Raw genomic sequence first — 16003 nt, forward strand, 5'->3', positions numbered from 1 at the left:
ATTACACATATAAATTGTAAAAATTCTTCATTAACACAAATTCAGCGAATAGACAAATGATTACCACTTCTGGAACAGGTTCCGGCGTGGCTTCAACAACGGGAGGTGAGTGGACAGCCTCAACAACGGGTTCAGGCACTGGTTCTGGGGCAGGAGTCTCAACTGGGGCAGGGGCGGCTGGTTCGGGGGTAGGGGCGGCTGGTTCTGGGGTAGGGGCGGCTGGTTCTGGGGCAGGGGCAGGCTCTGCTACTGGCTCTGGGGCTGGTGCGGGGGTTGCGGCAGGCTCTACAGGGGCAGGAGCTGGACTTGCGGGTTCAGTGCTTTGTGCTTCAGTCTCTGTGGTCGTTTCTGTCTTCTCCTTAGTTTCTTCTTCAGTCCTCTCAGGCGCATCTCCTTCCTTCTGGAACATAAAAAACCTCCGGAGTTGAGAAAGGATAAACACATACATATAAAGTATCAGCAACATGTGGATACCCTACGTCTTGTAGATGAGAAAGTGAATAACTTAGATAAGACAATTATTTGAAAGCTCTATAAAAGTTGATTAATTTGGTCTCAGCAATAATGTGAAATACCTTTGGTTCAGAGAGTTTAAGGGAATACCCTGTGAAAAAATTTAATCAGTACTTTAAGGTTCTTTAGAACTGCAGTTAAGATATTATAATTTTGAACACAATATATGTGAATGAAAAGATAACAAACACTTAGAGAACTGGAAATCTGTTCATAGGAAGGAGAGGGTATGAGTGCTGTAACAGAGGGTTTCAACTGATTAGTTGATTGGCCAACAATCAGTTGGTCTGATAATTGTGTTATTGTTTGACATTACTGTTCAATCATTACAACTACTATCACTGATTGCTTGCGTCTTATCTGACAAACTCAGTTGTTTACACATTTCTGCACAACTGATGAGTATAATTAACTTTGATTAAACAATACACCTGTTATTTGTTTTGACAATGTTTCTATGAAATCTGTTAAAAACATTTTCTGCAATTAATACTAATTTGAAAAATTACAGGCTTTTACTAATAAAATATACAGAATTGAAATCTTGTCTATAATTTACATGATATAAAGTCAAAAAGAAAGAAAAGGAGGTATTTAATACTTAATTGTGTAATATATCGCCTTACATATTGCATTGATTAATGTTAATATAGTTTCAAGTTTATCAGTGACTAGCTGTTTCCAGCGGCTTCACACGCTTTTCGTAAGCACGTGTCTAAGAGCGACTAATGCTAGTGAATTATATTGTCAACACCGATGTAGAGTTTCCCTTGCTGCCACATTCAAGAAAATCTGTTAAAAGTATATGTTTATAGCAATTGTACAAATTTGATTACCTTACATTCACATTACATTCATTGCAAACATTCACGGATTTTTACAATGAGGTTGTTTTCATAATAGCGTTTAATAGTATTTTCATTGCATTAGATAGTTTATTGATCATTGGTGCAATCTGAATTTAAAATTAGGCAATGACGTCTTCTATGCAACCTGCATTACACTACTGATCAAGCACTTTACAATAAAAATGTTCTTAATTTTAAATGTAAACAAATGTTTCTGCCTCTTTGATAAACTTCAGCTGAAAGTATTAACAGCTGTTAAGTATCAGTTCGCTTTGTATTATGTGTCGTAGCGCAGTCTGTCGGATCCAATATAAAACACTCTAACATCAACAACATTTATAATTAAAAAATTAATTAAATCAACTATTTAAACAGCCACCTCTCTAAAAGTATGCCTATGTTACTTCCAGGAACGTGTAGAATCACTGTACAAAATTTCACAATGTTTCGTGCATTGGTTCCAGAGTTATAATGGAACATACAAACAAACATTCGCATTTATATATATAGATATATGTCCTTTGCACAGATACAAGATTTTTATGCACAACTACAAGGAGATAGAAACAACAACAATGGGTGATACAATAATAGATAACCTGTTATGGGTGATTACCATTGTAGTTTTTGGTCAATCTTTTGTTTTTATACTTCTTTTTAACACTTATGTTGTGCATTTTTATTAATAAATATTTTATTATTCTAACAAAACTACGTACAATTGTAAATTGTTGTATAATGGTCAACATGTTAAAATTTATATTTTGGGACAGAGCTCTGTGTTCAGATGATACGCTTTGATATCATCAGTTATTTAGGATGATGATTCTATAGCGTAGCCTACATTATATATATATATATTTGAGTAGGTGCACAATATGTTCATTACTTGCTACAAATTTAATAAAAACAACTTTAACTAAACAAAAAAAGAACACAATTAATTATTAGCTAACGATCAAAAGAGCAAAGAGAAAATCAGCAATCTTAAATTTAATTTAATATGAACCAAGAGGGTGTTGGTTTTGCTAACAACAATCACTCAACATGTGCTAAATACTGTCCATTCCTCTCTCTCTACTGAACATCAACACTAGGAGGAAGATATCTATATATGATGACCTCACACAATCAATCAAACCAAGCATTAATTCTTACCTTGGGCTCTTCATCTTTGATCGGAATGGCTTCTGTGACTGCTGCAGCCTCGGCTTCAACAACCTACAACAGAAATAGCCTCGGTTACAATCAAATCTTAGAAGTTTACAAAAACATTAAAGTATTTTATTATTATTTCAGTATGTGCAACAATAGAAGCACTTCAGCTTTGGCACACCATGCAAAACATTGTATAAGTTGTTATAACTTACTCTTGTATTTTAATAAGAGTAAAAGAAAAAGTGGATTTTTAATTCTTGAGTACTGTTGAACAGCCCATAATGAGCTCATAACAAAGAGTAATCCAACATTATACCAGATTCGTCATTTTGTCCACCTACATACACCTAGTGAATTATGGCATCCAAAACATTACTCGTGTGAAACACTTGATTAACATATTAACATTTGTTGACCTGTCGAATGAATTGGCAATAAATTGTTATTTAGGATAAAATACTAAGAAGAATTATACATACACATGGGAAATACATGTGTCAGTCACAGAAATGCTAAATTAAAGTTGATGTGTGCTTCAAAATTAAAAGTTCTTCTTTGATTAAAAACAGTAAAGAGAAAACAATTATAAGTATGAACTAATACGAATATAATTATCATCTACAGTAGGCCTACTTCTGGTTCAAATCACATCTGGTTTGAAATCTAGTTTTAACATCTACTGACTGAATGAAGTTCTTTGTTTAAAGGTTATTTTTGACGATGGAAGGATTGTGAAGGAAACAGGATTTTTCCGGACATTTGCCATCGTTCAGTGAAACAAGAAAACAGTAACTGTTACTGTTTTCTTGTTTCACTGAACGATGGCAAATGTCCGGAAAAAATCCTGAATGAAGTTGCTTTGGATCTCTAAAGCAAGGTCAAAGTATTATAAGATAGTTTATTGAGTTCGCAATTTATCGATGCTGTGAACTGAAAATTTTAAGAGACGGTCATGGCATCGAATAGAATTAGACCATTATTATTGTTTTAATAAGAATGTGTATAGTTTTTTTATAATTCAGTTGAAAACCCCAGAGGGTTCACTTCTGGATGGTTTATACATTCCAATTGAACCCATGCTGGGTCAGCAAAGCAAAAACCGGTCACTTTAATCTGGGCAGCCTTATGAATGTCCAGGAGCAGCACAACACTAACCGCAAATGTCAAGATTCTGGGGTGCAAGGTTAATTCGATAGGCCTAGTCTACTGCGGGAAATGACTGTTAAGTTGGTAGTGTTCCTTCCCTAAGAATCAAAGGTTCTTGCCAGCCTAGACATAAGGGCTTGCCACCCCCTGCTGCTTTGACTGGAGGGGCTGGTTCAGAGTTGGCTTTCACTTCTTCCGAGGGGACATAACTTTAGATTAGTGCCCTAAATGTTTTCTCATGAATCTCGACAGGAGGCGGCCCCAAGCCCCCAACCTTACCCATCCAGAATATCCTGTCATTCAGAAGCACCGCAATGGTCCTTATAGGTCTAGGAGCAATTTTCTAAGCTTCTTGTCCTAAGAGGACAAACAAATTCAGTTGGAAGAGTAGGTATACAGTACAAACGATTTTGATTTGGATATTGCTTTTTATTGTAAGAGAACAATTCCAAGTAAAATACAGCTCAATGGACTATAATTGCTTTATCAATAATGTATTAAGTAATATTCTAATTCAGTTTGAACGCAATTTTGATTTGTATATTGGTTTTATTGTAAGAGAATAATTCCAAGTAAAATACAGACGGACTATGATTGTTTTATTAAGAATGTATCTAGTATTTCTAATTCAGTTGGAAAAGTGGGTATACAGTACAAGTGATTTTGATTTGGATATTATTTTTTATTGTAAGAGAACAATTCCAAGTAAAATACAGGACGATTGTTTTATTAAGAATGTATCAAGTATTTTTAATTCAGTTGGAAAAAGCGGGTATACAGTACAAGCGATTTTGATATGATTTGGATATCGCTTTTTACTGTAAGAGAACAATTTCAAGTAAAATACAGCTCAATGGACTATAATTGGTTTATCAATAATGTATTGAGTATATTCTAATTCGGTTGGAAAAGCGGGTATACAGTACAAGTGATTTTGATTTGGATATTGCTTTTTACTGTAAGAGAACAATTTCAAGTAAAATACAGCTCAATGGACTATAATTGGTTTATCAATAATGTATTGAGTATATTCTAATTCAGTAGGAAAAGCAGGTATACAGTACAAGCGATTTTGATTTGGATATCGCTTTTTACTGTAAGAGAACAATTCCAAGTAAAATACAGCTCAACGGACAGAACGGACGGGGGGGGGGAGGGGTAGACAACTCGGTTTCGCTAAACGAGACAAATGGAGACGGACGAGACACGTGAAGTGGACTGATGGCGTGTGAATGCGATACACTCATTGTGCGGGCACAATTGGACTCCCGATCAAAATAGACCAATTGAGCACAGTTCATCTTGAAGATCCCCACCCTCCTCGACCGTTCTTCACTCCCCCCCTTCCCCCTCATACAGTGAGAAAACTAGCTCAATAGTTGTGGGAGCCGCGTGACATTCCGTGCAGCCCGTCTATTTGCACGCACAGTTATAGTAGATTGCGCTAAATGTAGCACCTTCACAACATTAGTTCAGTGAATTAGGGCATGCTTTGTTATGCGACTTTTTGGATAAAAACTGAACACTCCTTAGTACGTATGTACTTTAAACGATTACAGAGGAGTCGAATATGTGTACTCCCATATTTTTGAACGATCTTTACGCTCTGTTAAATTGATAGAAGTGCAATTTATCGTCACACAATCAAACAATATTACAAATGAAATTTATGTTTTAATAACGTTTTCATTAAAGAGAAAATCAACAAAACTGTGAAATAGTATCCAAAATGGTCCTTTTCTCTCCCATTATGGTACAGTCCATTCTCTCTGAATTACCTGATAACGCATAAATATGTAGAACGGTTCGGTACATAAATAAACCGTTACAGATAACATTCGCAAAGGCGCATTACAAACTACGCTAACGAACGTGAATTACACGCAAACAGCAGCGGGCGTACGAGTGGACGTTATGATAAAACATTTTAGCTGACAAGAAAATACGATGGGGTAGGAGGGAGGGGTGAAAAATGTTCCCAATATAGAAGACAGATGAGGGATATGCCATGCACGTCACAGGCCACGCTATACATTTTCCAGATGCTTTTCCAAGTGGGTTCTTGTAGTCCTAAACAGTTTAAATCTACGAACATAAAATTATTCGTGGTTAGAATAATTTATTAATAATAAACGGAGTTAAATAAACTATTGTCGATTCCCATGTGAAAGATGGTTTTCGACATGTTTTGTAAATCTAATACAAAATTAGAATGAACTTGAAAGACTTTGTTGTTTTTGCAGTAAAATATTACCAATATTGATGAATCAATAAACAGGACGTCCGAGAACCATATGAGTGTTCGCGTAATGGGAAATCCAAAAACACGTGATTTACTAACCGTATACAATGTATTTAATGACGGTATCTCATTAATATTCCTAAAAAAATAATAAGGATTTTTAGTGGCAGAATCAATGACAATGACCAAACATAATCTGCTCATTTGAAGATGAATGAATACGAAGTACATATACGCATTGATGATGCAATTTAATTGAGAAAACGTATTATTTAAACAATACAGTACTGGCTTGACTGAAAAGTCCATGTTATTTTATGCTTACATCAGAAGAGCCTGATAATATTCTCTAGACGGGATGTAAATTACAGATAAGTCTGTCTTATCAATGAGTCAATACTATCAGACATATGTCTCATACATAGCCAGGGAGTGTACCAGATAGTTTTGTTACAAGTCAAGTGTTGCGGGTCACGAGCAGGTAGTTTTGTTGTTACAAGCCGAGAGTTGCAAGTCACGGGCAGATAGTTTTGTTGCTACAAGCCGAGAGTTGCGGGTCACGGGCAGATAGTTTTGTTGTTACAAGCCAAGAGTAGCAGGTCACGGGCAGATAGTTTTGTTGTTACAAGCCACGACCACGCCCATTACTTGGCGACAACTACCGACACACAAAACACACTCACCATATACATTACGTAGTTTAAAACGGCGAAGCCACATCTGGTACCGCAGACCGCAGCGGATTCCATTGCGACCACAAACCCCAACACCGGGCCTACACGACGGCGGCGTTACCGACGGTTTTTGCCTGTTACTCGCGGACAGAATGATGACTCATGCAGTTTTTACACCGACAACACAGAAGCGTCAGGTTACCAAGACAGCTCCATTACAATGTTTGTTTAGTTGCGAATATCTCTGTTGTGTTTACCAAGTCTATCGTGATCGAGTCGTTGATTTCAATGATTGGCAAAATCAAATGCGCAAATCCTTCTCCAACCTACAACTCCTTAAAGAAACATTGTGGGCAATGATAAAGAATTAATGCTGGAGAAAGGTAAATTTTAACTTTACTGTAATTCAAATCTCCCGCAGGAAGCCGACTACGCGATTATGTCCCGCCATGTTGTGCACTGATTATGTACAATGTTCGATTTGTGGCTCCAGCAGGAAGTCGAGTACGCGATTATGTCCCGCCATGTTGTGCACTGATTATGTACAATGTTCGATTTGTGGCTCCAGCAGGAAGCCGAGTACGCTATTATGTCCCGCCATGTTGTGCACTGATTATGTACAATTTTCGATTTGTGGCTCCAGCAGGAAGTCGAGTACGCGATTATGTCCCGCCATGTTGTGCACTGATTATGTACAATGCTCGATTTGTGGCTCCAGCAGGAAGCCGAGTACGCTATTATGTCCCGCCATGTTGTGCACTGATTATGTACAATGTTCGATTTGTGGCTCCAGCAGGAAGCCGAGTACACTATTATGTCCCGCCATGTTGTGCACTGATTACGTACAATGTTCGATTTGTGGCTCCAGCAGGAAGCCGAGTACGCTATTATGTCCCGCCATGTTGTGCACTGATTATGTACAATGTTCGATTTGTGGCTCCAGCAGGAAGCCGAGTACGCGATTATGTCCCGCCATGTTGTGCACTGATTATGTACAATGTTCGATTTGTGGCTCCAGCAGGAAGCCGAGTACGCGATTATGTCCCGCCATGTTGTGCACTGATTATGTACAATGTTCGATTTGTGGCTCCAGCAGGAAGCCGAGTACGCGATTATGTCCCGCCATGTTGTGCACTGATTATGTACAATGTTCGATTTGTGGCTCCAGCAGGAAGCCGAGTACGCGATTATGTCCCGCCATGTTGTGCACTGATTATGTACAATGTTCGATTTGTGGCTCCAGCAGGAAGCCGAGTACGCTATTATGTCCCGCCATGTTGTGCACTGATTACGTACAATGTTCGATTTGTGGCTCCAGCAGGAAGCCGAATGTTATTATGTATCACTTAATCTCAATAACTGTAGTAATTAACCCTATTGTGCAATCTTTCCGTTATACTTCTATAAGCAATACACAAGACTGTATACTAAGACAAATGTTACCTACATAGTTACAGCGTAAAATAATAAAAAATAACACGGTGTAAATATTGACATTGTAATTTAGGTTCATCATTAGGAAGGACCATCTTTACCACTTGTGTTAAAACATCGTCTGACCTCGTTTTCGGGTTCCGACCTTGACCACCGACTAGGGACAACCGTGAGACCTGCTACCTGAACAATATGCCTACACACAGTCTCGCCACCGCATCGGCCCGTGAAGGTCGCACTCAGAGCGTTACTGCAGTGTTAGTGTCGCTAGCCTAGCCCTGCCCTTCCCTACGTCAGCATTCCACCGTACTTCTCCCCGTCCGGAGTCCTTGTCCCTGTACCCTGCGGTCTCCCCTATCCCACCAAGACACTACCTACTCGATTGAAAAGTGTTTTTCACTTATAAAAATTCCAAGTTGTTTTTAAATTATGATGTATACTATCTCCAATGCCTTTTTTTTATTGCAATAAGCAGTTTTTTAACGGGAACTTTTGGTTATATCATGTCTAAAAACTAAACTAAATTTTTTTATCCATCAAGTGTTTAACTATGTTAATACTATTTAACCATTTCGGTACCTGGAGAAAACTTTTTAATGAGAAATACCGACATGTGTCCTATAGGTACTAGTGAAAAATACCGGACCCCTTTTAGATCTATGCGCACCATTGTACTCATTGGGCCGTAAAAACCTTATTTTTGGACAGAAAATAACTATTGCTTTAATCATTAGAAACACATGTTTCCTGAATTTGATACAAAATTATATTATTTTTCATTAATTTCAAAATGAGATGAACACAAAAAATGTTTTTCCTGTTTGACTTCAAAAACACATTTCAAAAAAAGAAATCCCAAGCACAAAATGTTTGATTTCAATACAAAATAGCACTAAAATGGAATACACACACAAAGTTTCACACAGTTTCAGTTAAATTCCCATAGTTACAAGAATTTAAAAAGAAATCTCCAATATATTAAAATATTTTTCACAGCACGTACAACACTAGATGTGGTTTACTCAATGACGACTGATTCTAGAAAACTGTTTTTTTTATTCTGCATGAAAATTCTTTGTTTATTTGCATATAATCCCTCCGATCAAACATTTTATGTGTTGTGCTAAAGAGAATTATTAGCAGTATTTGATTGGTGTCTAAGCATATAACAGCTAAAATAAGCATTCTCAATAATGTTTTAACGCATTGCAAAAAAATAAAAATAAATAATATCGACAATTCTTCAGTAATTGCATTAAACCTTTCAACTGTACCTAATATATCTAATTTGTACGTCTAATGTGTAATTCATTATGTTATGGCCAGAAAACACAAGGGAAACAATGAACTTTTTATTAAACATATGCACAAACGTACATCATTCATTTATAATGTAAATAAAAATAAATTGTTGTAACTTTTATAAAAATAACAAGCAAACACTTCCATTAAAGGAATATTAAAGGAATATCCTTGAACCATTAATTTAATTCAATTTGAAAAAGAAAACTAATCAAAGAAGTGTTTAGTTAATTTTATATCAACAGCTTTTTATAAAAGATATGCCAGTAATAAAAAAAACGTGAGATATAGATGTGTTGTTTGTTGTGATCTTACATAAGTTAATTTATTCCTTGGTTTATATAACAGAGTTATGTACGCAAATAATACAGCTACGCACTACCTACTAGGTCCTGTAACCGTCGTCCACACTGCAAGTGCAATGGATTATAAACAGAGAAATCTGCTACTCATATTGTGTTATAAATGTGGAAATCTGGACCACAGGATTTGGACCAAGAGCAGGATTTAAGACGCAGAAATAAAATACGCTTAAGTTTGCAAGCCAAAAACAATATTATTGTCCAATCTCAATACTTTCAGGAAGCCACTTTGTTTGTTATAGTATGTCTGTTTGTTATAGTACGTACTGTAAATGAGTTTCAATGTATTAAAACGAAACAAATCTTAAAACCAGATATGATTTAAGTATTTTCTTCATATTAGCTCAACACTGAATATCTCTTATCTAAACTGAAAGCGCATAAAATACACACATGCCTACGAAGTGTCACAATATATCCACAAACCAATTAGCCCTTATCATTTCATCCCTGACTCCAACAACAACCCTTCCCGGTCTGTACCTGAGTTGCGATAACAAATTGAGATAAGCATTCCTCGGCTACTAGACTCCATTCCAGTACAAAAAACGCTCAAGGCACTTCTTTCACAGGGTTTATATTCTGAAAGAAGCCTATTACATGGTTATTTAAGAGTGAACAAATATCCACAATAAAATATCCAGAATTATTATAAAACGAATCTACTTAAATCTACTACTTGTAACCGAATACTCATCAAGTTAAATAAACAACATAAAGATCAAGTAAACCTTTTATGCATACCATGATTCTTGGAATGTGTTGTCTGTTATTTGTTAGTTGAAAAAAATGCAATTTTAAAAGAGACTTCATTTGAAAATTAAACAACGATTTGATTTTAAACACTCCATGGAAAATTGTATTGGTAATTTCAACCATATAGATACCGTACTAAATTATTTCTGTAAAATAAGATTCTAGTGCACCAATCCAAAGTTTTAAAGTCACGAAAACGAGCAATACAAAACAACAAAAAGGTGTGCCAGCGAAGCTTGATTAATAACATTTCACTCCTTTACGCCTACTTGTCGAAGTAAAAGAACACACTAAATCAAACAAACTTCCGTTGGACTATCAAATTTCGGTTTCAAGCACTTTCACGAATTGGATACCTATCCAATTTGAAGATCCACCGAAGTACATACCTACTCAACAGTATATACTCAACGTCAGACTAGCAACTAGTTGATTATTATTCTACTAGATTATGTTACTATTAGAAATCTTATTTTAATGTACCATTTCATTTAACATAAAAGTTTCAAAACCCTAAAATTAACCTACTAAGCGAGTTCATAGCTGGCAGATATCACCAAAAGATAATTTCTATGGCTATATATAAAAGTTAGCTCTCCAAATACTGATGCTATCGCATTAACCCCAAATATTCAACAGTATACGCTCAACGTCAGACTAGCATCTAGTTGATTATTATGCTACTGGGCTACGTTACTATTAAAAATATAATTCTAGTCCACCATTTCAGGTAATATAAAAGAGTAAAAACCCAAAAAAGAAGTAAAATTAACCTGACAATTAATAAGCGAGTTCATAGCTTGCAGATATCAACAAAAGATTATTTCTATGGCTGTACAAAAGTTGGCTCTCCAAATACTGATACTATCGCATACACGGTTGGCTTTTAATAAAAAAATATTTTAATAAATATAAAATCGTTTTAGTACAGCAATAAACAAATTGAAATATCAAAACAAATTGAATACAGGAATTATGAAATAGAAGCTAACCCAAAATCATTTATCTGTTCGGTTACCACTTTCCATTTTACCCAAAATGAATAGAAATCTAAAAGAACACAAGTGAACCTTCCTAAATTTCACTGCAAAAATTATACATCATATTCACACCAAACGGAATTAAACCCATTTAAACGTCATTCTTCCATCATTTGGAACACCGATCACAATGTATATCCGCTTGATCAAATATAAATCACAAAAAACTAACTCCAAAGGAACTCCTCCTGAACTGTCACACTAACGATCGCGTACCTGGTTGGCTTCCATGTCGACAGGACGGAGTGATCAGCTGAACTATGCAGCACCAAGTTACGGATACAGTTTATATACGAGGGCGGGTAAACAGCCGCCTGCGGTCAACCCAGGGTTGGGTGTCGGTGACGACGTATCGGGTAACCGGGCGGTCGCGCCAGGCGCTGGCTGCTGCCCGGCCTACTACGTCTTGTTTACCTTCCGGAGGAGAGCCCCAAGGATTCGCACTCGGACCGTTCATCTTTTTCTGTTTCTGTTTGAAACGGATCGGTGCCACCGTGATGAGCGAGCGGATGCCGTGCCCACAACACCGGCTAGCCTTTGGGTGTGAGTGGCTGCTGAAATCGACACCTCCGAAAGCAAGGTTTGGTTTTACACTCGATAATAATCAGTTCGGTGAATTCAGGATACAACTGGAATATACACCGGCTTACATTAAAATATGTAATTTCTTATGATACTCCAAGTTTTTTATACTATTCAGGACGTGTTCACTCGAGTTGAACTAATGGATATCAGGGAAGACCTATATATAAACCGGAGCAGGATATAAAATTTTCAATTCACTACATTAAAATACAATGTTAGTTAATCCATATATGTATCACACGGTAGGAGTACCCAACATCACATTGTGCCATATAACAGGTCTCACTCAGGTCGAATGCAAAATTACACCTTGGGACAGTCAACGAACGAATAGACAAGACAGAACAGAAATTCTACATCCCCGCCATAAAGAGAAAAATTCTACCAACCATTATCTGTGAGTAATAGACTTTAATGACAATCAGGCAAAGTCGAATCCCAAAGTTCGAACTTAACCATCGTCGAACTCATTTTGCTCGTACATAACTACAGCTTTGTACAAAATGTCTAGTCTTTAGGTTTGTACTCGAGATATCTTGTACGCAGGTAGACAGAAATAAAATTTCTCCAGACCCTCAAGTAAGGGGCTTTACTAACGCTCAGCCAATTACAGATGATATTTTGGTGTTATAATTATTTACAAGTTAATACAACTTTATACTACTGCTACTTGCTCCTAAATATCTTATTTACATTAACACCTTGAATCTAGACCTCCTTGCTTGCCTACGACGTACCACAAGCTCTTAAAGAATAATTGCACGTGATATGCTTTGCAATATTGAAGTGGGAGAAATCAGCGAGCACTGCCAAGTTAGCGCTTAGTATTATTTACCGAACGACGTGTGATTTCCATCCCCAAGCCGTACACAGAGTGCCAACATTTTTGACACGTCCATATAAATATTTGACCCACTTATATGAATAAAACGTGCGTGTTAGACCATCTCTCTGAGAGAGAACGATTTACTATTATCGGTTATAGTCCCAATTACTAGTGCGTCAAAATACAGTAACCAATTTCCACAGTTTTGGCATGATTACTCCACGTGTTTGTATACTAAAGTCGGACTATTAAAAGAATCCGACTATTAAAATTTCATTACAGTGAAATGTGCTGTTTTTATTTTTAAATACAGATTAAGAAAGATCGGCAAAGGGTATCGCACTAAATACAGTTATGTAAACGTATTGTATCAGTGAATATTAGTGACATATTATTAAAACTATTACTTAAACCATCACTTATCAACCGACATACAATCACAGTTGCTTATAAATTTTCAAACATTTGGGATTAGGGCGTCACAAACTCCAAATTATATTTGTTTATATACTTTGGGTATAAATCAGTATGAGATTTCAAAATCACTTGAGTCCTTCAACTCATGTACGCGAACTGGCTCCTCTTCTCCTCTTCGTGATAACAACAATTAATCCATTGCACAGTAACAATACACACAATTATATCGCAATGGTCATAAGCAATAGTCTACCATTGCATATTTTCCTCCTAAGCTACTCAACCACAACACATACAGTCATACATGACCGCAGATCCCGTTTATACGCCAGACTGATTGTCAATGTCTCAAAATGTTGTCCTTCGATTAAATTTGGTCAAAGCTTACGAATAAATTTGAGAGGACTTCACTTGAATACTTGGAAATACTGGTATATTGTGTGGTAACACTCCAAATATTCCAAACTGAGCTGTTTAGCTCTGCTAGCCCTTAGGGTATTAAAGTTCGGATGTCTGTCCATTTATCTGACGTGGCCGTGACTGTCAAAGAAATAATAACGTCCGTTTTAAACGGACGTTTTGTGTTATTAATGTTTTTCAACATTTGGTACCTATCTCGATCAAGAAACAAACGCTGATTAAGAATATATTACACATAATAATACAGTTATGTCTTCTTCGTTGTTTATTTAGCCCAAATATAGACGGTATTGATAGGCAGCTGTCATGAATTGTTCCCACAAAATAAGAAACATACAGGCAACAATGTATACAGGTGCTGTAGGGCCTACAGTGGGCCATGCACCCCTTGATAGTCCTCAAGTAGACATCACTGATATTCCTCAGAGAGAAGTAATTATAAATTGGGTCGGTACCCAAAAGACTAGAGGTTATAAATGGAGTGTGTAACACTCCGAATATTGGATAAACCAAAAATTATTTCAATGTTTTACAAAGTAAACATACCTTGAAACCACATAACTTGCCATTAGACATACTAAAACACGTTTAAAACAAAGCAATGAAAATAAATATTTAAGGAAACAGGATTTTTCGGACATTTGCCATCGTTCAGTAACATTACGTTTCGAGATCTGCAATCTGATGTCTTCTTCGGGTAAATAACAAATCTAACACGTAATTAGAAACTAGATTAAAAATAATCAAATCATACCAGAGCGTTGTGACACGCGTAAGTCAGGAATCACAACCAACAATGTTGTGTGCTATCTTAACCAACAATGTTGTGTGCTAACTTCTCTAACTCTAAAACATGCACTTAATAAAAATTAAACGCAACACTAATTATCAACACTGGACTGCAGAATACAGGTCTCAATAGGTCTGCATTCGCCGACCAACCATCTCGTAGGTAACGCTCTGGTATGATTTGTTTATTTTAACCCAGTTTGTAATTATGTGTTAGGTATTATTTACCTGAAGAAGAGATCAGATTGCATATTTCGAAACGTAGTGTTACTTATTTTTTGTATCACTGAACGATGGTAAATGTCCGGAAAAATCCTGTTTCCTGCACAATCCTTCCAACAAAGAAATAAATACGCTTGAAGAATATCCGTAAATTCCAGTAAAAACTCCTAAGTAACCAAACAAATCATTCCATTCGTCTTAAGAGGCGGCAAGAAATCTGTCTTGACCTACTCAAACGGTTTATCCTCCCAGAGCCGCCCCAGGGCCGTCCTTGATGTTTCACTGCTACAAAGTCTAATGAATCGGACGTGGAGTATGAAACGATGGGGGCGGCAGAAGAATTGGTATGGCGGCCGGACAATGGGGTTCAAATGGGGTCCGACAGCCGGATTATACGGGCTTACTTCCCGCCCCTGACCCTGCGCCCGGCCTGGGAATCTTGTTTACTCGCCCCCTGTACAATGGGAATGGTGGGGTAACAATTTCACCGATCATCTCGGATATTTGATTGTTTGAGTAACGGATAGAGAACGCTTGGCAGAGAATGTTACCTATATTTCTGGACATGCAACATTTCATTAATTCTCGTTTTTTAGAAACATATCCGAATTTATTGGAACTCATAATGTACAAGTTATACCACGTTTTTGTTGTTAAGTAACGTATTAAAGAAGCGTACTGAAATTCACGGTAAAACGAGTTCTCTTTTTAATGAAGTACTAAATGTTCGATCTCAATTCTAGCGCGCGGAGCGGGTCGTTAAAACCGCATAAAACTCCGACTTCAAGCAGCGTGGAAGCGCAGTCTTCGTGTTCAACGACGCTTGAGATATTCATTGAATCCGCTTTTAGTTAACTCTACACGGTGCGATAGTACGGCGTTTATTTAGTGTCTGCTGTAATAAAGTCGTTTTATAGTTTTGTAACAACAATAAACCCAACGATATAAAGCTAAATAAATTGAAAGCTAAGTTTTAATGAGAAAAACACGCTAGAATTCCAATTAGAATCATCGTTGCGGAAATCGCACGACACGACCCAACTAGGAAGTACAGAGGACAAGAGGATGGGAGGAGCTACCACAACGAAACGTCACAACAGCTTGGCGGCATGGCGCGGGGCCGCGGGGAGCGTTTTGCCGGAGTAATTAATTAGCGACCACGGAGCAGCTGGCAGACAGCTGGGGCGGTGACCTTGAAACCGGTCCAAGGTCACGCCCCAGACGCTATCGCACTTATGTCGTTGTTGCGGTAGCAGAGAACTAAGAGCC

The 16003-nt window shown here is 37.1% G+C and overlaps 1 protein-coding gene across 5 annotated transcripts in view; it reads right to left on the bottom strand.

Annotated features, from left to right (window-relative positions):
• Nucleotides 1–16003, bottom strand: part of LOC124356698 (calphotin-like) — a 152694-nt gene that overhangs the window by 6647 nt on the left and 130044 nt on the right. For 4 of the 5 annotated variants that reach the window (XM_046807854.1, XM_046807855.1, XM_046807857.1 and 1 more), the window contains exons 4-5: nucleotides 2520–2582; nucleotides 65–400 (exon numbers count right to left, since the gene is read on the bottom strand). In XM_046807854.1, the coding sequence (XP_046663810.1) occupies nucleotides 65–400; nucleotides 2520–2582 (399 nt within the window). The remainder of the gene's footprint in view (nucleotides 1–64; nucleotides 401–2519; nucleotides 2583–16003) is intronic. The other variant, XM_046807859.1, reaches the window with a different exon arrangement.

The sequence above is a fragment of the Homalodisca vitripennis genome, chromosome 3, assembly GCF_021130785.1.
Source record: "Homalodisca vitripennis isolate AUS2020 chromosome 3, UT_GWSS_2.1, whole genome shotgun sequence".
Taxonomy (NCBI): Eukaryota; Metazoa; Arthropoda; class Insecta; order Hemiptera; family Cicadellidae; genus Homalodisca; species Homalodisca vitripennis.